At 51.5% G+C, this 23,532-nt stretch overlaps 1 protein-coding gene across 2 annotated transcripts in view; it reads left to right on the forward strand.

Annotated features, from left to right (window-relative positions):
- Positions 1-3,427: 3,427 nt before the first annotated feature.
- The window catches only part of BCOR (BCL6 corepressor), a 37,489-nt gene continuing 17,384 nt past the window's right edge, over positions 3,428-23,532 (forward strand). The window contains exons 1-7 of one of the 2 annotated variants that reach the window (XM_075718006.1): positions 3,428-3,513; positions 5,051-5,129; positions 6,041-8,869; positions 9,569-9,622; positions 10,064-10,247; positions 18,352-18,633; positions 19,017-19,385. In XM_075718006.1, the coding sequence (XP_075574121.1) occupies positions 3,428-3,513; positions 5,051-5,129; positions 6,041-8,869; positions 9,569-9,622; positions 10,064-10,247; positions 18,352-18,633; positions 19,017-19,385 (3,883 nt within the window). The remainder of the gene's footprint in view (positions 3,514-5,050; positions 5,130-6,040; positions 8,870-9,568; positions 9,623-10,063; positions 10,248-18,351; positions 18,634-19,016; positions 19,386-23,532) is intronic. The other variant, XM_075717999.1, reaches the window with a different exon arrangement.

A 23,532-nucleotide genomic window follows, 5' to 3' on the forward strand; every position in this document is an offset into this window, starting at 1 on the left:
CGGGTTTTTCTCGTTTCCACGCCAGGAGCGCGTTAAACAAAACTTTGCTGCTGCTGGCGTCAATGGCTGCCAAAAGTCTGTTGACGTTGCGAGGGAGACCCGAACGTTTCCCTTTTTAATCAGCTGCCCAAACAGCGCGGTGTGTGTCTCTGCCTGCCTCTGCGGCGCGGGCAGCGCGGGGCGGTGGGTGTTCGGCGCGGCACGGCGCGGCGCGGCGCGGCACGCCGGGGCCCCGCTCGGCAGCACGCCGGGAGGCAGGTTAGTGCTTGCAGGCGCCTTTTCACAACTGGTTTCACACGGCGGCATCGCTGCGGAACCGCGTGTGCGTTCCGCGTCTCGCTCCCCCACATTCCCCCCCCCCCCCCAACCCCCCCGCCTCCCTCCCTCCCTGCATCACCGTCTATATTTAGCCGCAAATGGCTTTATCGGCCAGACACCTCCCGGAGGAAATGCCGTGCGCTCTCCGGCGGCCGAGCCCCGCTCCGCGCCCCGCCGCCCGCCGCAGCGGGGGCGGCCGGAGGGGGCTGCGGCACCCCGGGGCGCGTTGGCCGGGGTGGGGTGGGGGGGCGGCCCCGGCCCGGCGGCTGACGGGCGGGGAGAAGGAGGGAGAGACAGACAGACAGACAGACGTGTCCTCGGTTTCCTCCGTGCGCTGGGGCGCTCAGCGCGCCGTCGGGGTTGCATAACGGGGCGGGCTGTGCCCACCCCCGCGGAAGCTGGGTATAAATAGGAGCGGTGCACCCCTCACCCCCCGCCGCCCCCGCAGCGCTGAGGGCTTGCGGAGCTGCCGGCGTTTGGCCGAGCCGCTGGAGTCCCCTGCGAGCCGCCGGCCCCGACGGGCGGCCGGTTGCGGGGAGAGAGGAGGAGGAGGAGAAGGAAGGGGCGTGCGAAGAGTTAAAAGTCTGCTGCTTGTTGCAATGAAATTATGGCTGGCAGTGGCGCCGCTGCTCGTTCAGCAGACCTCCACTTTTAAACAGTTCACAAGAAGTTCATCAGGGCGGCGATTATAACTGCGCACACGCGCGCACCCGGGGCGGCGAGCGCCAAGGGGCGGCTTTTGGGGTGGGGGGAGAAAAGGGCTGGCGGCTGGCAGCCGTCGGGGCGCGGGCTCTGGCCCACCCGGGTGGGCCCTGGGACGGCGAGCGCCAAGGGGCGGCTTTTTGGGGGGGGGGGGGGAAGAAAAGGGCTGGCGGCTGGCAGCCGTCGGGGCGCGGGCTCTGGCCCACCCGGGTGGGCCCTGGGACATCCCGCCGCCGCCCCGCGTCCTGCGCCCTCGTGGGTTTTGCCCCGCTCCGGCGGTGGCGGGACGTGGGGCCTGCGGGTTACCCGCTGCGGCTGGGGAAGCTCCCAGCCCCTCGTGCAACTTCAGCGTTTCACTATCTGCACATGTCAGGGGATTGACGGGCTCTAATTCGGGCACCGCGCCTTATCTTAATGATACACTTCCAGCGAGGAAACCAGGCGGGCGCAGGCGGCCCCTCCGAGGAGCGGCGTGGGTTGGCCTCGCACCTCCCTAGAGGAAAGCGGGGCGCGGGGCCGTGCACCGACGAGGCCCGTCTCCTCCGAGCCGGCGTCCGTCCCTCGCGGGTGAGGCAGCACACGGAGCGGCTGCTAACCTTACGTAAAACCCTAAATCACTCTCTCCGTGTTGCTGCCGCCTCTATTGAAAACATTACGAGCGGCGCATCTGGAAACCAGTAAATCTGTCCAGAAACCATCTTTCCAGTGAAAAAAGCTCCTTTTGAATGATAGCGCGGTATCTAATCTCGGCGGATTTTTGTTTCCTCGCAGCGATTTTTGTGGACTTCATTAGGGAAGGCTAACCGTTCTGGAGAGAGGAGGGTCAACGCGCCGTTTCATTAATATACATTTGTTCCAGACGTGGAGTTTTGCACAAAAGGCCTCTCTGAGGGGAGAAAAAAGTGTTGGGGAACAAGGCTTTCCTGCCGTTTCAGTTCTTAAACCTCTCTGAACGTGTGTGAAGTATTGTGTTAAAGGCCCAATCTGGGCTTCTTCCCCATTAAATGCCAAAGTGATCATTTGCATATTTTGTAGCCTGACAAAGGAAACGAGTTTGCTGGGGACAGCGTGGATGCTTTGGGAGACGTTAGGCATTAAACTCCCAGTGGTCAATCGCCCGTTACGGGCTTATGTGCGTGTGCGTAAAAGGAGTATCATGCCTCCCGCTTAAAGGCTTCTATTTTTGTGAGAGAGGAAGAGCTGAGGGATATCCTGTGCATTAAAGGCTCCCCCTACTTACTAACCCAGCATTTAGCACAGGATGCAGGCTGAAGCTCAGTCAAAAGAAACGACTCAACCTCCGAAGAGCAATTAAAATCTTGCACTGGAATAAATCATGCGCCGCGATAATCCTGTTAATAAAACGCAGCTTGTCCTGACACTTTGCTCATGCAGCAAACTAGAATTTAATGCGAGCGGAGGTGGCGTTGGGCAAGGTAGAGGGGAGGAAAAGCCTTTCCCTCTCCGCCGCTGGACGCGCAAATGCGGTTACCTTTCACCTGCCCCTCCGGCTGCACACGGCGCCGATCCTCTTGGACTGCTAATACTTCTCCAGCGAGCCCGCTAATGATTTATTTCCCTGGAGTGAGCAGGCATCATTGAATTACTGAAAGCACTCGCAGCAGCGGCGGCGGCGGCGGCGGCAGCAGCAGCAGCAGCAGCAGCAGCTCCGATGCAGAAGCCACCAGGGTTCGGTGCTTAATCAAATCAAGGGGTGGGGAGCTCGCCAACCCACTTACTATTTTTAACCCCTTTCTCCAAGTTGGTCATGTGCAGACGCCAAAGGGGAGGTTTTTATTTAGATCCCTTCTGTAGCAGCGTCTCTTCAGTTTTAAGTCCTCGCGTGAAAGCTTTATCAGCAGTCGGCGTAGCTAGTACACCCGGTACGTGGTTGTTCTTGCGATGTGCTCCTGCTCCTGTGCATTCCTCATGCAGGGCTTTTGTGAGCGCCTCTGGGTAGTTCCGCTTGTTCCCCCAGCCCGTGGGGTCTCCCTCCGTGGGTCGGCCTTCGTGAGATGAAGGTTAGGGGACCGGTGTATACTGGGCCGGCTGAGTCATTTCTTGTTCAAATGAAATTCAGTGGAGAAACTTTTATTTGTCGATAGCCTGGAATGATTCTTAATTTTCTGGATGTGCGCTGGGGAAGAGATCCATCTCCTCTGACCTATAAATGCCCTCAATTTGCTCCTTTATTGCAGGGTATCTCCCTTAGCGGTTAACGTAGGCAGCTCACTCCCCGCACCAATCCTGCATTCATTATTAATTACCCGGAGGGAGGCTGGCTGCTCCGCCGTGATGTTTGCACTTCCTCCTAGACAAATCTGCTCAACTTTTTTTTTCTTTTCTTTTCTTTTTTTTAATAGAATATAAAACGGTGAAGAAAAGCGGCGATTTTTAAGAAGACGTCATGCTTTCTGCAACTCCCCTGTATGGCAACGTTCATAGCTGGATGAGCAATGAAAGGGTCCGCATGTGTGGAATTAATGAAGACAGGTAAATATTTAAGCTTCTGGCAAGTTAAGCCACACTGTAATTCTGCAGCGTGAGGTCTCGGAGTTCGCTCGCTTCCCTAATGCTGGAGCAGATAGCTGCCGCCTTGCATCGAGATCAGCCCAGCTTGGAGGGGGAGTTGGGGGGGGGAGAAACAAGACGTGCCTCAGAGCGGGAGAGCAGCCGCTGATTTACTATTTAACAGGCAACCTGGGTCAGTGAAGCGGGGACGCCCTTTAAAGAGATTACTCCCCAAAGCAGCCTTTAAACGCGCTTTTACAATTAATTTATTATTTCGTATTTGCGAAGGGGAATTAAACCAAATAGTGCACGCATTCTTGCGGCGACTCTATACAGCACAGGGGCTCCTGCCTGCAACTTGGCCTTCCCCGCCTTCGGACCAACAGCTTGTCCTGCGAAATAGCAGCAGCGGCCTTTCTGTCTCCCACAAGTGAATTTCTCTTCCTCACCACCTTTTTTCCTGCTGAATATCATTCATTCAGTGATTAAAATTACAGTCTCCAATAATTTTCAGTGGGGTGACGCGGGCATTGGCCGGTGTCCTCTTCCCTTCAAACCCCAGCTTTTTAAAAAGCAAAATGACACTGAACAGAAGCTGCAGGTACGCCTGCGGTTCTCTGTGCCAATTTGGTGTGGTTTTAGTGTTCTTCTGTCTTTTCTTTGAGCCCATTTTCTCACCATTGCGTGAAAAGCCTCCCAGAAGCTGGGGAAAGTTTTTGGTCTTTGCAGGGAAAAACTATTTGCAAACATAAGCTGGAGGAAAATGGCCAAACCTCTCACTCCGCCTTCACACCCTCTATCCCCACTTTCTGTTATTTTGGCATAATATTTGTACCTGTTACTTGCAGGACAGGCAAATCCTTTAAAAATGAATAAACAAATACATAGAAATCACCTGTCTGCTTTAAGGTGATGATGTGCCTTTAAGCACTTTGATTGAAAGGAGTTCTTTTGGGTAAAGCTGAAACTTTCCTTCTGCTGCATGTCAGCGATTTTTATCCCTGGGATTTGAAATTTGGCACTAAGGTATATTCTTTATCGGTGCTTTCTGTGATAACAAGTCCCAGTGCTGCAACACTGGTGTGGCACAGATGTGCAGCTCCCTCTTTAGCATGGAACAGCTGATGTTTGTATGATATTAGCGTGTGCGTTTTGATTTTCTCCTTGGCAGTGTTTATGGATGGTACATGAACAGGGTATGTTTAAAACAGTGTATTCTCTCCGTGGGAAAAAAAAAAGGGCAAAGGGGCAGAATAGAAAACCTTGACAAAAGATCACTTGCGTTGGAAGAGGCTGCTCTGAGATGTGCTCGGTGTGTTCTTGCTGTCAAAACCCTTTATACTTGTTTTCAAACGGTCACTGCTTTCTAAAGTAGTCACTGTGCATGGGTACAGAGGAGGATAAATGCGGTATCATATGGGGCTTCCCTAGGGGAATCCAAATATGGAGGTGATATCATCTTGTACTGATCTGAGATGCGCAGGATGTTTTCAGATAGTAAGCTTCTGTTTCTTAATAGGAAAATTCCCGTTAACGATGGCGACGCACCGAAAAGCAGACTGGAGTTGAGGGAAGAAAATCACCTGAATCACAGTGTGGTAAGAAGTTAATAGCTTCATGCTGCAGCTGAATCCGTGCCTGTCCTCCCCACCCCATCTCCCACCTCCGGGTGTTATTCCGTGATCCATTTGGAGAAATCATTAAAATACCTTTCTGTTGCGGCTCTAGCCGGGCTTGGGCACATATGAGTTGTTTCTGTGAAACAGTGAAATAGGAATTTGTTTGTTTATTTCGTTAATCACATGACTTTGACTTTGTGGTGTGTGGTGGTGTATGACATCACATTCTTACTTTTGCTCCGTTATGAGTAATGTCACGCAGCGTACCGGCATGTGTAACAAGAATAGTTCATGTAAGTGTTAAGTACATCAGCGTTTTAGCGAAGTTGATGGTTTTCTCCTGCGAGCGTACGCGGGGAGCGGCGAGTAGGGAAGAAATTCGACGGCAGACCTTTCTTCGTGCTGCCTCCTCAGACGCCTCACTCTGTGAATCGTGTGCCCCGGAGCAGAGCTGTGGTGGAGGGAGAGGTCTTGGAGGAGGAGGAGGAGGAGAGGCTCTCCATCCTTCCCTTCCTGCTCCCCATGCCCCAGCCCACATCCTCTTGCTCTGGCAGGGCTGGGGCTGAGGAGCTGGTCGCTGCACGGGAGCGGTGCCACCAAGCATCGTCTCTGGGCCACTTTTGGCTGCTTGGGCTAAGGGTCCTCACGCCTTTGTTTCAAGATGATGAATTTTGGATGCAGAAAGATGTGTATTGACGTTTGTGGTGACACATATTGCTCCATAGGTTCTTGTTCTCCCATTCTCCAGCCCCATCAGCCTCTGTACGTTTTCACGACTAACAGTGTGTTTGCATTGGTACTGTTTCTCTTCCAAATGCTGACATGTCTGTAGCTTGAGCGGTAGTCATTGTAGCGAAATGTGAAAGTAACATACTTCTTGTTCTGTAAAGGTGGATGCGACTACAGCACATCGCATTGACAGTCTCGCAGCTCTGAGTATGGACAGGTCTGGACTCATGCGAGAAGGACTCAGAGTCCCCAGTAGTATTGTCTATTCCAGCTTGTGCGGACTCGGCTCGGAAAAATCACGAGATGCTACGAGTTCGATAGCCGGGCTTGGATTTACTCCTGAAAGAAATCCAGAGATACAGTTTAAATCTAATCCCCCTGAAGCGGTAGAAAACGCAGCTATCTCTGGAAAAGCCCCGAATGGCTTCAGCGCTATATACAAAACACCACCTGGAATACAAAAAAACTCTGTCCCGACAGGGGAAACGCTGGGTTTGGACCGAGCTGCGGGTGACAAGCAGAGTCCCCTCGGTGTCAATGGTGCTAGTTACCTAAGGGTCCCCTGGGTAAACCCCTATATGGAGGGCGCGACGCCCACCATATACCCTTTCCTTGACTCACCAAATAAGTATTCGTTGAACATGTACAAGGCATTGCTACCTCAGCAGTCCACCTACAGCTTACCGCAGCACCTGGCTTACTCGCCCGTATGTACGAACGGTGAACGTTTTTTATACCTGCCTCCCTCCCACTACGTTGCCCCCCACATCCCTTCGTCGCTGGCGTCGCCCATGAGGCTCTCGACTGCTTCGGCTTCACCGGCGATCCCGCCTCTGGTGCACTGTCCGGATAAGAGCTTGTCGTGGAAGATGGGTGTCAGCCCCGGCACCCCCGTCGACGCGCACGCCTACCCCCACATCCAGAGCAGCAAGCAGCCCCGGGTCCCTGCCGCCAAGCCGGCCCCCGCCAACATTCCGGCGGACCCCACGCTCCTGCTGCCGCACTCGCCCCGGCCGTCCCCCCGTCTCCCCCTGCCCGCCCAGGTGGGGGACGCCTACGCCGATTTCCACAAACACTTCCCCAGGATCACCACCTCTCCCTCCTCCGCCGTTACCCTCCCAAAGTCCTACGTGAACGTCGGCAGCGAATTTCCACCCTCGCGCCTCTCCAACGGGAAGCTTCCCAAAGGCAGCGACGCCGGAGAGGTGCCCCCACCGGCCGCCCCCCATGCGAGGAAAGCTGGCCACGACCGGAAAGATGGCAGGTCCCCCCCGCTCCTGGAAAAGCAGACCCCGACCAAAGACGTCACCGACAAACCACTGGACTTGTCGGCGAAAGTTGTCGACGCGGAAACCGCCGGCAAGTCAGACCACGGTAAGAAAATGACGCCGACGGTGCTGGTGCACGGCAGGGCGGGAGGGGGGACGCAGTTGCCCGGCAGCGACATCGTTCAGAAAGAAACCATTTCTCCCGGGAACAGCTGCCCCATCTACAGGCCTGAAATTATCAGCACGGCGCCCTCCTCCTGGATCGTTCCCGGTCCCAGCCCCGGCGAGGAGAGCGGGAAGAACGTCCAGCTGAAAAACAAGGCGCTGGACTGGGTGATCCCGCAGCAGCGGAGCTCCTCCTGCCCCAGGATGGGCGGCACGGAGGCGGTCGTCGGCAGCGTTTCGGGGACAGTGTCGGCTGGGGGGCGGCCGGCGTCGGCATCGCCGGCTCCCAACGCCAACGTGGATTGCGCCAAGACGGCCAGGAGCTCCACGGAGAGCACCGCCTCCGTCATACAGCACGTCGGGCAGCCCGTCGCCACCCCTGCGAAACACAGCAATAAGGTGGCCAAATCCTGCGGCCAGGAAGCCAACTTCAAGGCGAGCGAGACCGCCCTGGCCTCCAGCCCCATCTTCCTGCCGCCCAACGAGGCGTTTCGCTCCCCGCCTCTGCCCTACCCCAGGAGTTACCTCCCGTACCCGGTGCCAGAGGGGATAGCCATCAGCCCTCTCTCCCTCCACGGGAAAGGACACGTGTATCCGCACCCCGTCTTGCTGCCCAACGGCAGCCTCTACCCCGGCCACCTGGCTCCCAAACCCGGCCTCCCCTACAGCCTGCCGGCGGGGCGGGGGGAGTTCATGACCTACCAGGACGCGCTGGGGATGGGGATGGTGCACCCCATGCTGCTGCAGCATTCGGCTTTGGAGATCAGTAAGGAGGAGAAGGCGGAACGGAGGTCGCGGTCTCACGAGAGGGTCCGCTACGAGGACCCGGCTCTGCGGGGCCGGTTGCCGGAGCTCCTGGAGAGCAGCGGGAAGATGCATTTCGAAGTACCCGGCGACAAGAGCGTGAAATTGCACCAGAGCTCCGGCCACGGTAAAAACTCGGCCAAGAGCGACAAACACCTCTTCCCGGATCTTCTGCGAGACGAGCAAGAGGCTAAAAGCGAAGCAAACGTAACGAAAGCTGGCTTTGCTACGGAAAGCAGTAATCAGGCTAATGACCCTACAAAGCACAAGGTAGAGCAGGCGTCGCAGCACAGAGATTTTATTGTAATGAGAGAGGAGTTTGGAAGAAATAATGATCTTCATGAAACCTATAATTTCAAGCAAGTCCAGAGTTCATCAGTGTTCGGCTTAAGGAAAGAAGATTTATCTGTGAGCCAGCCTAAAGAGAGAGTGACGGTCCAGCCTTCGCCCGCTTTCTTGGAAAGCGCTCACGAGAGCGATGCTCCGGCTCTGGCTTTTGGCAAGGTGCAGGAGGACGCGAAGCCATTCTGCATGGGGACCGCGCCACCGAGCATCGACGCCAACCAGACCTATACCAAAGATGGAGCCGACGACGCGGAATCTGCCGACGGCAAAATACTGAAGCCCAAGCCGTCTAAGTTGGCCAAGAGGATTGCAAACTCTGCCGGCTACGTAGGTGATCGATTCAAGTGTGTGACGACCGAACTGTACGCAGACTCCAGCCAGCTCAGCCGGGAGCAGCGGGCGTTGCAGGTGAGTCCGCGCGGTCCAACGACCGCCGCGCTTTTTGTCGATAATTCTCTGTTGCAAGTCGCAGTCAAGTATTAAAGTTGAGAGAAGCAACGCAGGTGGGGAAATCAGGAATTCTTTTTGTTGGGGCGTACTCGCCAGAAACGGTTTTAAATAGCAAAGGAAGTTTTGTTAATGAGAGCGAGGCGATGTAAAGAGTAGTATGTATGGCTTTTACGTATGTACGCGCTAGTAAGCTTGGAAGGGCTTTTACTAAGATCTGATAAAAATGTTAACGTACGCATGAAATGTTTGTGCAGTTACGGAGGGGAGTCGGACAGGCATGCATGTTACCTTGGCACTAGCGATGGCTGTAATTTCTCAGCTGGCCTGCAGTGCCAGCTAGCAAAGCGTACCCAGAAGTTGTGATTAGTATGCCAAACGTGCCGTTTGATGGAGAGGAGTCGCAGCCATGTATTAGCGGGTCTCAGGCAACGTTTGCGCCAAGCGAACGCGTAGGAAAGAGTAGGAGCGGTACTGAGGTTGATGCTGAGGGATGACAGACAGATACTGTATAGGAATATCCTTAAGGTATTTTACTTTTAATGAAGGGATGAGTTAAGCCAAATTGTTTTGCATTGTTAAGAAAAGAATTGGTTTATGCTTATAAAAATGGATGAAATTATCTAAATGATCCATTGAGTGCCCATTTTAATTACATAGATGGAAGGATTACAAGAGGACAGTATTTTATGTCTACCTGCTGCTTACTGTGAGGTCAGTTCTTCAAATTTTTATTACTAGACTCTTACATAAACCTTTGAGTTAAATTTCATTTCCAAATACACAAAGGGAAGTTTGTGGGCCATGGTCGTCTTTATTCATTGTACGGTTTTGTGTTGTTTTGTTTTTTTTTTTTCTTTTTGTTTTTGTCTCTTTTTACCTCCAAAATGGAATGTTTTTGTTTTATATACAGTATACATTTATATATATCTTTTATATATATATACTTATATATGAAAGAATTGTGTGACTATTTGCATATAGATGCTAGAACACTGTTTTACAAGTCAGGTGTGTTAAACTCCTACCCTAGCTATCTATCTCAAACCTTGGGTTTGAGCTGATTTTTCTTTGGAAATGCTTTCATATAAGGTAAGGTAAATGAAGTAGCTTTTATTGCAAGACTTTTTTTTTTCATATCAATTCTCTTTCTAGCGTGCAATGATGCGCTTCTCAGAGTTGGAGATGAAAGAGAGAGAAGGCCAAACAGCTACCAAAGACTCAGAGGTCTGCAGATTCAGCCAGGCAGACTGGGAAAACTTGAAAGGAAACAGTGAAAAGAAGCCAAAGTCTGTCGCTCTGGAAGATGCCATTGCTGACCAAAATGACAATGACAGATGTAAGCGAATTTAGATGGCTTTCCGAAGCGCGTACGTGTCTCTGTGCTGCGGCAGCTTGCAGCAAAGCTGCGCGGGCAGCGTAATCTTTGTGTGCTCGCGGTGTTGCTGGTGAAAGTCACTGGCCTCAGGCTCTGCAGGTACGGCAGCTGCCGTGCCCGGTGCTCTCCCTGCTTGTTTTGGGATCTGCAAGTTACTGGTTACGGTTGTACTTGCTTTTCAGGAGGTAGTTAACTGTCACCGAAGTTACTATCTTAAAGAGGTCGTCCTTTTAATTGATGGGGTACCACACCAGCCAGTGAAAGCAAAGGTCTAAGGCTGTGTTTTGAATGCAGAAAGGAGGTGGGGGGAGAGTGAGGGGCAACAAGGAGTTCAGCTTCCTGAAGATGCTGTAGCTCCGGGAGATGCCAATATTGCAGCTTCCTGGCAAAGCAAGCATGGAGGACAGAAGGGTGATGGGGAGCGGGAAAGGACGTGATCTGCCAGGCTGGCTTATCCGTAAAAGCTGGCTGTAAAACTCCAAACTGTGAGGAGCTCGTTTGCCCAGCTGACTTCTTGCTGCAGTGGCCGGCGGGGTACGTGCGCCCGGCTGACGCAGGTCCTCGAGGGCAGGCGGGGGGCTGCGAAATTCCCCATGGGGCTGGCTGCTCCCTCCAGGCTGCGGCAAGGTATCAGAGGGCTATGGAAAATGTGTGCTAGCAACCCTGCCCTAAAAGCAAGACAAACTTAAAAATAAATAAACAAGTGGTATTAGGGTTTTTTAGTGTATGCAAGAAAAAGCACTTTTTTTTTTTTCTTTGGAACTCTCATGTAAGCATCTGGCTTCCATCAGTTTCCCAAATTTTTTTCTTTTACCTATGTAATTAAGGAATGGATCAGTTCCTCCTGCTGCTACTTTGTTTTTAATGACTCAGAAAAAAAAATCTACGCTGAAAGTATTGCAAAACAAGAGGAAATACGCTGCAGACCGTGTCATGCGTGTGTGTGCGCGCGTGTGTGCTGTGTAACTCGGTGGTTAAGTGTGCGCTTCCGTCGGTGGAGATTCATGAGTAGGGCTAGTAGAAAATTTCATTCAGGCAATTTAATAACTTTGAATTATTGTTCTGGTCTTTGTTTAATGCTTTTGGCGGAGAGCATGCTGGTCAATCGTACTTGCTCGGTTACTCACCTAAATCAAGTTACTGTGGTATTGCTGTCACTGAAATAACAGCCTCAACAAAAATCAGCCTGGTAGAATAGCAAGAGAAAGTTTTAATCGTGGAAGTGGAAAAGGTATCAGGGTGGGGAGAGGCTGAGCCTCGGGAAGCTGAGCAGGCTTTCCCTTCCCCAAACTGTATTGAGGCAGCAGGAGGGAGGAGGGCACCATTGCCCTTGCGGTCCCTGTGCTAAAGCCGAGAGCTCGGCAGGCGCCCCGGCTCTCCCCCTTGCACCCCCTTTGCACCCCCCTTGCTCCTCGGAGGGCTCCGGGCACCACGGTGACCTCCTCTGTTAAATCCCACCCTGTGTGTGCTGGAAAGTGTAAAGAGCAGCAGCAGCAGCAGCAGCAGCAGCCGCCGCCGGGTCCTGCCAGCTTGCTCTGGCAGCAGGGCGAGGTGGGTCTGGGGCGGGGAGAGGGGGACGGTGGTCTGCGGGTCAGGGATGGGCGCAGGGGATGGAGGGAGAGCCTGCTCGGGGGGAGCGGGGCATGCTGCTCGGGGGGGCTGCGGGGAGGAAGAGCGGTAGAGCATAGTTGTTTGCTGAAACACTTGCCCCCCGATCCTTGCAAAAGGCTGATGGTACGGTGCGTCCTTAAATTCATCATTTAGCGAGGTGTCCGGCATTTGAATCTGCTGGCTAAAATGTGTTTGAGACTGTTAAATAACTGTTGGAAGCTTGGAGAGTATGTTCAGTCTTATGTTAGTTCGTTGTTCTCCTTTTCTAATTAGCTCTGACTTAACAGGCTATTTCAGAGTTTGGCCGAATGTCTAAACTCCTAAAAGCGCAGATCTGTTCTGCTGAGGGAGCTCCTCTTCCGTATGCCCGGCCGTACAGCCACCAGTACTTACCGGTACAGATTCAGTTCTCGGTAAAAGTTTTTTATCATGGTGGTTCACCTCCTGCCCCTCGGGATAGCAGCCGATAAATCAGGAGGCCAAGTTTCACGCTTCCCGAATGCCTCTCGTGTAGTGGCTTGGGCTCTGGTGGGGCTTGGGCTGCCGGCGGTCTTGGTGCCTCTCTCGCCGAGCGACTGGCAAAGGGGCGATGCGCTCTGCCTGCTCTTCCCCTTCGTTTAGCACCAGCGAGAGACAGGGCGACTTACCTCTTGCCTTCCCTTTCCCTCCAGATTCTAACCACGCTGTTGGTGCGTTTGGCTTTAAAGCTCTCAAATGGGAACTAGCTGATGGTCTGCAACCTCTTCCGTTTCCCTTTCTGCCTCCTGCAAGCGATCTTGCTGCTGAAAAGATGGTTCGCTTCGTTTTACTTAGCATTCGTCCAGCGCTGGCTAAAAGCAAAGCGGCGTGCCTTTACGTGCGTGAGCGGGGAATTCGGGAGCAAAACGGGCAAGCTGTTAGGCATGACCCCCGCCGCGAGCGCTTCACCTGCCCAGTGTCGGTGGGGAAGAGGAAAACCGCAACCGAAACTGTGATTGTGGCACGGAGCCGGCTCGCGGGGCTCCTCCGCTGCCGCCTCGGCGCGGCTGCAGCCGTGCCTGGCGTGGAGCGCAGGAGCCGATTGGGGCCCTAGCAGCTGCTCGCCTCCTCGGCTCCTCTAAATCTGCCAGTGCGACGACAACAACAAGCGGCTAAATAACACAGGCAGGTGATGCTTACAGAGGCATCCGATGGGATGGAAACTCCTTTTTTTAGCTTGCCCTGGGACTTGCTCGTTTTCCTAGCTGTGTAGCACGTGTACAGACTTTCTTGGAAGCAAACGAAGGCACAATATCTGATTCCTTAAACTTTTCCTCTGACTTGGTGGTGCATGGCTTTGCCGTACTGAGAGTCTCCTTAAGCTTCATTGTGCCTGCTGGAGAAGGGTAAGAAAAAAAAAAAGGTGGTGTTCGGGGTGTTTTGGGGGTTTTTTTGTTTGTTGTTTTTTGTTTTTTTTTTTTTTAAAGGCCTGATGTAAGGGAGGTAGCCGTGTTAGCTAATTAATGAGCAATTAAAGCCAAGGAGTAAAGCAGAAGTGCTTTAATTCTCTCCCATCTCGTTTAGGTTTTGCCGGGCATTCTGAGAGCAGCCGCGAAGCTGCTTTGTTGCCAAGGTGACTTGTAAATGTTGCTGAGGCGATGCTGCTCCAGTGCATTTCCATAGCACAAACATGATAAATTATGGGATGCATATGTCATGACTCATAGGATTGTTCAGAGATCAAGTGATTTAAGCTATTGGCACGGACACGCGCATCAATACAGGCGTGTGATGATCGCATGTCAGTTCGTAACAAAGCTTTTCCAGCAGTATTGAAAATCATACCTGAGTGTGAAAGATTGAATAAATTCTACAAGCTGTGAATTTCTTGATCGGGGAGTGTGATTTTAACCCGTTTATCTAATTTTCTAGGAGGAAGACACTGCCCGTTTAAGCCTTAGCTGGGAAAAATAAAAACTGATATGTTAAAAGCGTGATCTTAAGGCATGAGGTCATGGGGAAAAAGTTGAAGCAGTTTCTATGTGCGAAAGTAAATGGTGTAATGTGCCAAAGCCTTTAGAGCTGATCTTCAGCCTCGGAGCGAGGTGCCGGTGTCCCTTTGCATGGTAATCCCCTGCTTTGCTTTTCTCGCTGGGCTGTGCATGTACCTGAACGAATGAAACATGGAGACAGTAAACATGTCCTTTGCTCCGGTCAGTTATTACCTTCCTGCTATGGGACATAGTGCAAAAAAAAAAAAAAAGAAGGGGCGGGGGGGAACAAAACTCTGTGCAGGGGGAATGGCGGTTGCTAGTTTGTGCGGTGCGGTAGGGTTGCGCAGCAGGAAACAAATGTGGAGAGCTCCCAAGCAGAGGTACTTGGAGGGAAAAATGAAATCCGCTGGGTTCCCTCTGCCCCGTGGGATACTCAGAATTGGATGCTGAAGGTGACTTACGGAATTTCTTACTGTTGTTGCAATCTCCATGCTGAATACTGGGTTTTAGCATTTGGATAGTCATTACTGTCCTCGGATGAAGAAAGGGTGCCTTGCATAAGTGAGCTCAATGAGAGGTTGCTCCAGGGAAGAGGAAAGGCTGTTTTTAGCTGCCATGTTATTTGAACAAAAGAATCGCAGCTTAAACACTAAGATGTGTTTCCTTGTTCACATCACATGGGAGGGCCTGGTCTCAAGCAGCTGACAGCAACAGGAAGATGGAAAAATGAGGGAAAGTTTTTTTGGGTAGCGTGTTTGTGCGTACATGCGTGTAACTGTTTCTCGTGAGATTGTAACCCGTGCAGTAAGGAGATACTGCTTCAGGCAGAAAGCATATGTGAAGAAGCATCTTCTTAATTCTTCCTTGTTTCTGGTTTGGTAGGACAGTGAGAAATGCTTCGAGTTGTTGGTGCTGGTTCTCACAGCTGGTGTGAGACTGGCAAGTGCTGGAGGCTTGAGGAAGGAACACATTTAAGAGTTTAATCTCCTCACTCGGTAGAGGTGTGTTGCTATTTATCCTGTGTTTCTGGCTACCTCGTCACTGTTTGAATGATGGCGATATGAAAACTCCCAAGTATTTTGTTGTTTTCTTCCTCGGGCAGCGAAAAGGATGTTGTAGATACATGGCGGGGGGCGGGGGGGAACAAAGGCAAGTAAATTCTTCTTGTCCTTGTTGGGCATGCACGATATGCTTATGTTGTTGTGCCTCATGTTGACATTTACGTCTTAATTTGGGGAGACATCGTGTCCGATCTGGGTTGCTTGCAAAATAGTTTGAGGACAGAGTGGAATCCGGTGGTAAAATATTAATAGAGCCTGTGCTCCGTGAGGCGGTCACCGCTGTGCCAAGGGGAGAAACCTCTGGGCGCGTGACGTGTCCGTGCAAGCTGCGTGGAGAGCCTGACAGCCGGTGGGTTAACGCCGTGTCCCGAACAGCGACTGACCTTTGTCCTTTCGCGGTAAAAATCTGGCTGTGGAAGAGGCGGGGAGCATCGGTGGCGGAGCAGATGGGCAAGGATGCGTCCCGTGCGGCTCCCCGGCTTCACCATCGCTGTTCTCCCGTGTCAGTGCAGGATGATTACACAACCTGGATTAACGTGCGGAGATGTTGCTCCTCTAATGGTCTTAACCGCATCTAGCGGGACGGATTTCAGAGATGTATGCGCAGCGGACAGTCCTCAAGAGGGATTTCTGGCTCAGCGGCCGAGGAGACATAGCTCTGGTCGCCTGAGGGGTCCCTCTCGGATGTGACCGGAGAGCAGGCGCAAAGGTGTCACAGAGCCGCTGGCAGTGAGAGCTTTTTGGATAAACTTCAGTAGGCGTGTGGTGCTCTCCGCAGCACGTGGAGCCCCGGGGAAACAGCAACGGTGACGAATGTTAGCGAGGTTACAGCAAATGTCTCTCCCGTCCTTTTTATTTTTTAGCGCAGACGGTCTGAACAAGTGGTGCTCGGCATCCCCATGCCGAGTCCTCTTGCAGATTGAGAAGGAATTAATCTGCAGCAGGTCGCTTTTGGTGGTGGCAGGCTGGAATTAGCTTGCTGTTTCCTGCAAGCCCCAAAGATTAAGACCATCAACCCCCCCGCCCCCAGCCTGCTACTTCCTCTGACCCTGCGAAAGCTTCTCTGGGAATTGGTCAGGATGTGCCTGCCTTTTCTCAGGCCAGGCAGTGTTAGGAGCAGGAAAGCTGTCCCGATCTAGCGTGAACCGTGGTGTGAAGCTGCCAGTACTGCTGGAGACGCGAAGGCTATAAACAGAGGGAGCGTGGCAGAGAGTGCCCTTACCTGAGCTGTTCGGGGAAACTGAGCGTATAAGTATAATGTTTCCTTATGAAAGGGGGAAAAATAGCAGATTGCATTAAAGATGTAAAATGAAATCCGATAGAAGCATTTCTAAAGTGATACTTAGAACGTGGCTGGTCCAGCTTCTTTTATGCTGTGTGAAACAGGGCTGCCGGTGCTGTTGGTGTGGTTATAGGGTACAGCTGTTGGGCAGCATCTTCACGCCAGATGTGCAAGTGCAGGGTGTTGCCAGATTCATTCTGGTTCGGGGGGACACTGGCGATTTAGAGGCACAGTCATAGTAAGCTGAGATACCTGTTTTCTGGAACACGTCAGCATTGCTGGCTGGAAGAAGTGTGACAAAATGAGTTTTAAAAGTCTTGAAGGGAGCAGGTGTTGGCCAGACGGCCTTGCGGAGAGGAGCATCGCCAAATAGCAGAATGGCCTGAGCATCCCGCTCGCCTGGAAAAAGTCAACTTTTGTTTTGATTTTTCTTGGCCAAGTATCTTCTGCTGTTTTATAAAGCAGCCCGGCAGGCAGCTTCCCAAGCAATGTAAAAATGATGCTGGGGTGTCTTCTGGTGTCTGCAAACATCTCCAGACCCCTAGGTGCTACTTGGAGCCATTTCCAAGCTGTGGTGAAGAAAAACCTCATCAGAGAAGTTCCGTCCCCCCTGCCCACCCCCAGCCTTCCATTGCTGACAACAGGTATTTCAAGGACGGTTGTGAAACCAGACGGTGTTGGCAGAGCTGTAGGAAGGTGCTCTCGAGATAAGGTGGGGTAGAGCTGGGCTGCATCCAGGGGCTGCCGGTGCCTGGGCGCTGGTGTGGTGGGTCTCGGGGGGGACAGGAGGGGAGAGGGGGCTGCAGGGAAGCAATGTCTGCCTTGGCGAGGGGGGAGAGCACAAGTTGAAGGCCAGGCTGTACCGGGGAGGAGGCTGGGTAAGGACGGGGAGGATTAGGGGGAGGGAAGGGAAATGGAGCTGTCAGGAGTCTGGTTAGGAAACCAGCAGATGTGTTTGCAGGAAGAAAAGTGGGAAAAGGAGGAAGGGCAAGGAGGAGGAAGAGGAAAAGGGACAGTGAGCTGTGGGGAAGTAGGACGGAGCGTATACAGACAGTTTGCCAAACAGCAGCAGATGTGCAGAAAGAGTATTGGTCAGCCAGGAGGGCTAAAATGCGTGGGAAAACCAACTTGATTGTGAGAATTTTAAGTAGGAAGCTGATTAACTGTGTTGCAGTTTGTACTGCACATCTGCCTAACTGTGCCTCGGCTAGTTTGGTTAAACCCAAGAAAAAATACCCATTCAAGATGATGATTAAGTGTGATTTTAAGTCAAGCATCCATTTAAAATTGCTTAAGCTGTCTCTAAATTTGGGGGAACAGTATTGGAGAGGGGAAGGTGGAGTTAGGGCAAGCATGGCAACGTGGGAGTTTCTGCGGCTACTTTGTCAGACTAGTTTCTAGTAAGCTTTTCAAAGCTCACCCGCTCGCTCCTGCTGGAAATACTCCCTGAAAAAAGTGAGGTCTTTTTTAAAAGGAGGTGACAAGGATCATGTGATGTACCGTGACTGGCTGGTTACATGAAGTGAGAAAGCCTTTTTATAACCTTGGATTCAAGTAGTGCTTTTTGCAAAATATCACAGCTATTCTTAGTGGTATTCCCGTGTCTGTGTATGCGTGCTCCATATCCCATTTATATCTCCAGGAGAAGGGATGAACGCTTTTAAGTCAGAATCTGCAATTCAATGCGAGAAGTTAGGGAAGGATTAGGAATTAGCGGAAGACTAATACTTTATTATCATCAGAAGGTATTTTTGAAAACAAAGTAGAGCTTGGATTATTACTTACCATGGTTTTGGGGGGCGAGGTTGCTTTCTGAAAAGGTTCGTGCTTTCAATATCTAAAGATGTTTCTTTATTTTAAAAAGCGTATTGTGATGTTTCTATGGATACAAGTATTGTGAATGTTGTACTTAAATTGATGTAAAAACAGCACAAAGTATCGCGCTTTTGGGGGTTTTGTACTTAACTGTTGAGAAAACTGCTGCCTTAGGCTGACCAGAGGAGACTTATTCCGAAGTACAATTTTGTGTTTATTTGCATGCCTCACGGGCTGTAAGTCATGATGGAGGTGACACTGAAGAGATCAGAGAGCATAGCTTTCTCGCAATGAATTGTTTTGTATTTATTAGGTCTTGTGGTGTTTGTTTGTTTTATTTTTAGGTAACTTTACTAGTACAGAAAACAACCAAGGTCACTTTCTTGAAACTTCAGAGGAAAAAGATCTCTCAGATGAGAAATGTTACTTAGAGAGACATTCTCTATATGAAAAAGCGGAAGACCAGCCAACAGAAGGTATTGGCCAACATCCATGTCCGCGTCTGGACAGGAAGCGTAAACACTCTGGTGAGAGAGTGCAAAATGATGGCAGCCAAAATGAAAACTTTGTGGATGAACTGCAGGACGAACTTATATCAAAAGCAAAAAAGAAGAAGAGCTCCAAAGGTAAGACAGCATTTTGCTTTGGTCTCTCTCAAGGAATGTCTTGTGAAAGGAACGTCCCTTTGGCTTAATGTGTTTCCATTTTTGAACTTGATAGTTACTAATGTGAGCACTGTCATTTCACTTAAAATTATATATATGTATATATATGTATGTATACATATGTGTGTATATATATATGTATATATAAAAAACTTGGTATATAAGGGTAAAGCACTAGTCGTTGGACACTGTAGCCACAGCAGTGCAAGTTACTGTAGTGCATGTAACCCTTAATGAGCGAACCTTTAAAATGCATAGTGTGGTGGTAAAGCTGAGACTATATGCCCCGAAAGTGAAATGTAGCTTTTGTTTTAAGTTGAGGGGGCTTTTTGATTAATTTTTAGTTATTTTTCCATTAGATGACTGGCCTGAGAGGGAAATGACAAACAATTCCTCTAACCACTTAGAAGAGCCCAATTGTAATGAGGTGACCAACCTGAAGGTGTGCATTGAATTAACAGGGCTCCATCCCAAAAAGCAGCGTCACCTGCAGCATCTTAGGGAACTATGGGAGCAGCAGGTGTCACCAGAGAGATCCCCGTCCGGCAAGTTGGGCCGGCAAAGCAGGAAAGATTTAGCTGAGGCTGTTCAGCCAGAGGCCACTGCAAAGGTCAAAGACTTCACAGAAGAAAGGCACACCAAGAAAAGGTCAGAGGCCAAAAGCAATAGAAGTTGGTCTGAAGAGTCCCTCAAAACAAGTGACAATGAACAAGGTATGCAGAGACTACTAGGGAAACCAGCCGGCTTTAGCATTTACAGTGACGCATGCTGCCACCGATGTTTAGGAATTGTCGAGAGCTTTTTTTTTTTTTTAAATTTTATATATATATATTTCTGTAGATGTCCATTTGTACAAGGACTGACACCTCCTCTTTAAGAATTGCACTGTAGCTGATATTTGGCAGACAAGAAAACGTGTTTGTGTATGTGTGTGTAACTATGTGTTTGTGTGTGCGTGCGTGTGTGTGTGTTTTGGCTTTAAATACTCTTTCATAGATAACGTGAAGATGAAGTTTATGTCTCTAGAGGAGAGCTGGGGGGGGCATACAACGCGGGCATGCTTCTGGGCGAGGGAGGGAGCAAAGAGGCTGCTAGTTGGTGTAAGAGCGTTTAACCACACATAGGATTTGAGGGGCAGCGACCCTCTGAAACAGCGTCAGCACAGCTAGCAGCTCTTGATCTCGGGAACCCAACGCCTCCAGCACCCTCAGCACTCCTGGCTTTCCTTGCCTTTCCCAGGGCATATGCTCAAGAGCAAAGCTCATCCTCCTCCCGCAGAGGATGCCTTGCTGGTTCATCCTGGGCATGTCCTGTAAACCCCTGTGGTCCCACTCCCTGGCCCCTTGGCAGAGAGCTTCCCAGCGGCTCTCTCCTAAGGAGTCGCTTCCTCAAAGCACATCACCTTTCCTTAACTTGTTTCTGGCTGCTTCTTTCCCCCTCACTCCACTCCCTACTTTTCCTTATCCTCTCCCCCTTTCCTGCCCATTCCCTGTCCTGGGGGAGAGCCCAGAGGCAATCTGCCAAATTTTCCTTCAAACAGACGGGCCACACTCCTGTGCCCGCTGTCCTCAGCCCCCGGGCACACTGTCTGCTCTGCTGCTTTTCCCCTTCCCTGCGACGTTTGCTGCCGTAGCTTGCTTGGAGGACTGGTGGGGAATGGCCGCACGCAGCTCACGTGGCCGATGCCCCTCACGCGTCCCCTGCACCTCGTCGTGAATCCCTGTCTCCTCTGGGCGCTGCAGGGAGCCCTTGTCTCCTCTTTCGGCTTTTCAGGTAAAAGGTTGCAAATCCTTTTCTTCCTTCCCTTCCTCCTCTTACCCCTCCAAGTCCTCTGCCTGCTCTTGAGGAAATGCTGTTTCTGGGAAGGGGAGCTCCGAGTTGGGCATTTGGGCTCCTTCCTCCTTCACAGACCTGGGAGCTTCATCAAACTGGTAGACATTCACCCTCCAGCTGGCCTAACCTGTAGTTTAGCTGAGATCTCCTCAAAAGAGAGAAGCACCAGGAGAGTGGATCCTCTTGTCCCATGCCACGGAAAGGAGTGAGTCCAGGTCATCCTGCGCCGGTGAGAGTTTTCCTGGGTAGCATCTCCGAAATGATCAAAGGCGAAAGTATCAGCTTCCCTTCTGTCCTAAAGCTCCTCACCCATCTTTCCCCTTGGTAGGATTATCTGAGGGCAGAAAACCCCAAACTTTGATGCTTATTGATGGGGAAGGTTCTCCAAAAGGATCCATGAAGCAGGAGATCAAAACTTAGGTTAAAAGGACCTTTGACTCTTAACTCCTTTGCTTTATGTGCTGCCTTGGTGAGCATGGTATTGGCTCAAACATCCCTGCCCATCACCTGCTCCTCTTTGTACTTTCAGAAAGACATACCTTGTAGAGATTAAACGAGGGTCACTAACAAGAAGCCGCGCTGTGTAAGGATGCTCTCGCTTTCCCCTGCAATGCCTCCCGTGGCAGCGACAGGCTTCTCTAATGCATGACCTCGGGAAAGAAAAAGAGGTGGCTCCGGATTTATGCACTGTTCCCAAAGGCATTCAGATTCAGTCACCCCATGGCTATGAAAAAACCGCTTGGATTTGGAAGCCACTATAAAACCATAAACCTGACTAAATTATGCCTTGCCATTCGTTGTGCAGAGGCACTGGAGATCATTCAGATCACTTTGCTGACGCTTCTCCAGCCCTGTTGAAGTGTAAACCTTTGAATCTCCTTTTTCTTAGTTTACTAGGATGAGGACATTTTTCCCCGTTTTGTGACAGAGCATCCTCTGCGTGACGGTTGCATGGGGATGGAGACCTCCAGCTTGTCTTTCTTGCCCGGGACTAGCTCTCAAACTTTTCTTAAACAGGCAGATATTGTGAATACGAGAATATAGCCTGTCGCTTGCAGCTTTTTTTTTGCTCTGGGGCTGGGAACTGGTGCCCAAGCACTGCCTGTGAACGTGGCAAGCCGGTTGTATCCCAAGAAGCGGGCTGTAACAGGGCATCGAGGTCTGCCCCTGCGCCCGTGAAGCCTTAGTCGTAACAGCAGGGTGATTTGCTGCCTGTGCCTGCAAACCTCCGGGAAGACGGAGGGTGCTGACTTCTGGGCTTGCTGCTCCCAGTCCTGTTCAACCTGGGATTTTAGTTTGGGAGGAGCCACGAGTTGCACTGCAGGCCGCCACCGGGCTGTCACCGCTCTGTCCCCCGGTCAGCGCCTGCTGGCTGAGCGACCGGGCAGGGGCTGCTGGAAATGTTCCCCCCGCTGACTCTTCCAGCTTTTCGCCTCCTTGCAGCCTCACTTGCGGGTCAGAACCTCAAGAGCCAGGATGTGGCTTGCCCGAAATAATTTCAGGGCGCTGCCTCATCTCGCTCGTGAGGTGACGTTGCCCGTGCTGGCTCGCCGGCGCGCGGCAGGTCCGTGAGCGTGGGGATGCCTGCAGCCTCAGGGCGTCGTGCCGCTCGCTCGGACCCGTGGCCGAGGCGGGAGCCACGGTCTCTGCTGGGTCCCAGCTGAGCAATAACCTCCCGGCTCTGCTGGCGGTGCGGTAGCCAGCTCTTCCACCGTCCCCCAGGGACCTGCAGCCGCTCCCCCGGCGCTAGGTGAAAACCCGGGCAACGTGGAAACAAAAGCCCTGAGGAGAGGAGCCGGGAGGATCTCGCCCACCGGGAAAGCCGCTGCCTGCCCCTGGGAGCCGCCTCGGGTTGCAGGCAGCGCGGCGGCCGCTGGTTTGGCAGGCAGGAGGAGGCAGCTGCCGGGGTGGGAGCTGAACAAGCGAGCATTCAGGTGACGCGGCAGCAGCTGCTTTTCCGCGTGGACCTCTCTGCAGCCCGCTCCTGCGGGAAGGGAGGGCAGGTCCTGCTCCGAGTCAGACTCGCCACAACCCACATCAGTCAGAGGCCTGGGTTTTTTTTGGGTTTTTGGTTTACGGTTTGGTTTTTTTTCATGGATATTTGGGGATATTCCTGCTCACTCTTGTTTTTTTTCTCCCTTCACGTATGTAGCGGTCAGAAAGATGGGGTGGGATTCCAGGATTAATCGCTTGCCTTTTTTTTGTCCGTGTGTCTTGCGTTTCCCAGGCTGACGCTTGGCTTTTTCTGGATAGCGCTGGCCTCTTGCAATGTTAATTGATCCCGAAGCTCCTGGGCATAGCGTTGCTACTCTCCATCTCTTAGCTGCGGCGCACGTTTAGCCTGGTGCCTGCTGTCACCACTTTGGAGGGTCAAAGCGGAGCACAGAGTTTACGTGGAGCTTGCAAGCTGGAGTACCTATTTTTTGTGGTGATCAAACATCTGCTTTTAAAGCTTCGGCATCCCTGCATGGGAAAGCCTGCAGTTCTTTGAGATAGGCTCCTCTTCCTGTGTTTTTTTCCTTCATCCTTTCGGTATTTCTGTCCCTCTCCAGACCCGTGAGGTTTTTTTTCTTTCTATTCTGTTTTTTCTACGTGCAGCAGTTTCTTCCTTCCCTTTGCACTCACCAGACCTCGTCGCTGCTGCTTTCCATCTTCACAATTTTTTTAGTAAGTGATTAAGTAGATAATGATGATACTTCTGTATTGGAATTGGGCTTTTCACATGCTACTCCAATTAGGTTAGTTGGGAACAGGAGAATTAAACACTCCTTACTTTGTGCTGTCTGCAGAGTTGGAAAGACAACCTTGCATCCGTAGGCTCAGCCTACGACTAGGCGCCTTCCTTCAGGATCGCAAAGCCTAAAAAACTTAGTGGATTTTTGCTGAACAATCTGCACATCGTGTGTCCCGTAAATTCCCTGACATCTGCTTGGCAAGCCGTGGTATGCATCTTTTTCTAGAAAGTGGCTCGAAAGAACTGAGGGATTTCTGTTTTCATCTTTAATCTAGAAAGCCTTCTGCAAGTTG

This window comes from Pelecanus crispus, chromosome 1 (assembly GCF_030463565.1).
Source record: "Pelecanus crispus isolate bPelCri1 chromosome 1, bPelCri1.pri, whole genome shotgun sequence".
Lineage (NCBI taxonomy): Eukaryota > Metazoa > Chordata > Aves > Pelecaniformes > Pelecanidae > Pelecanus > Pelecanus crispus.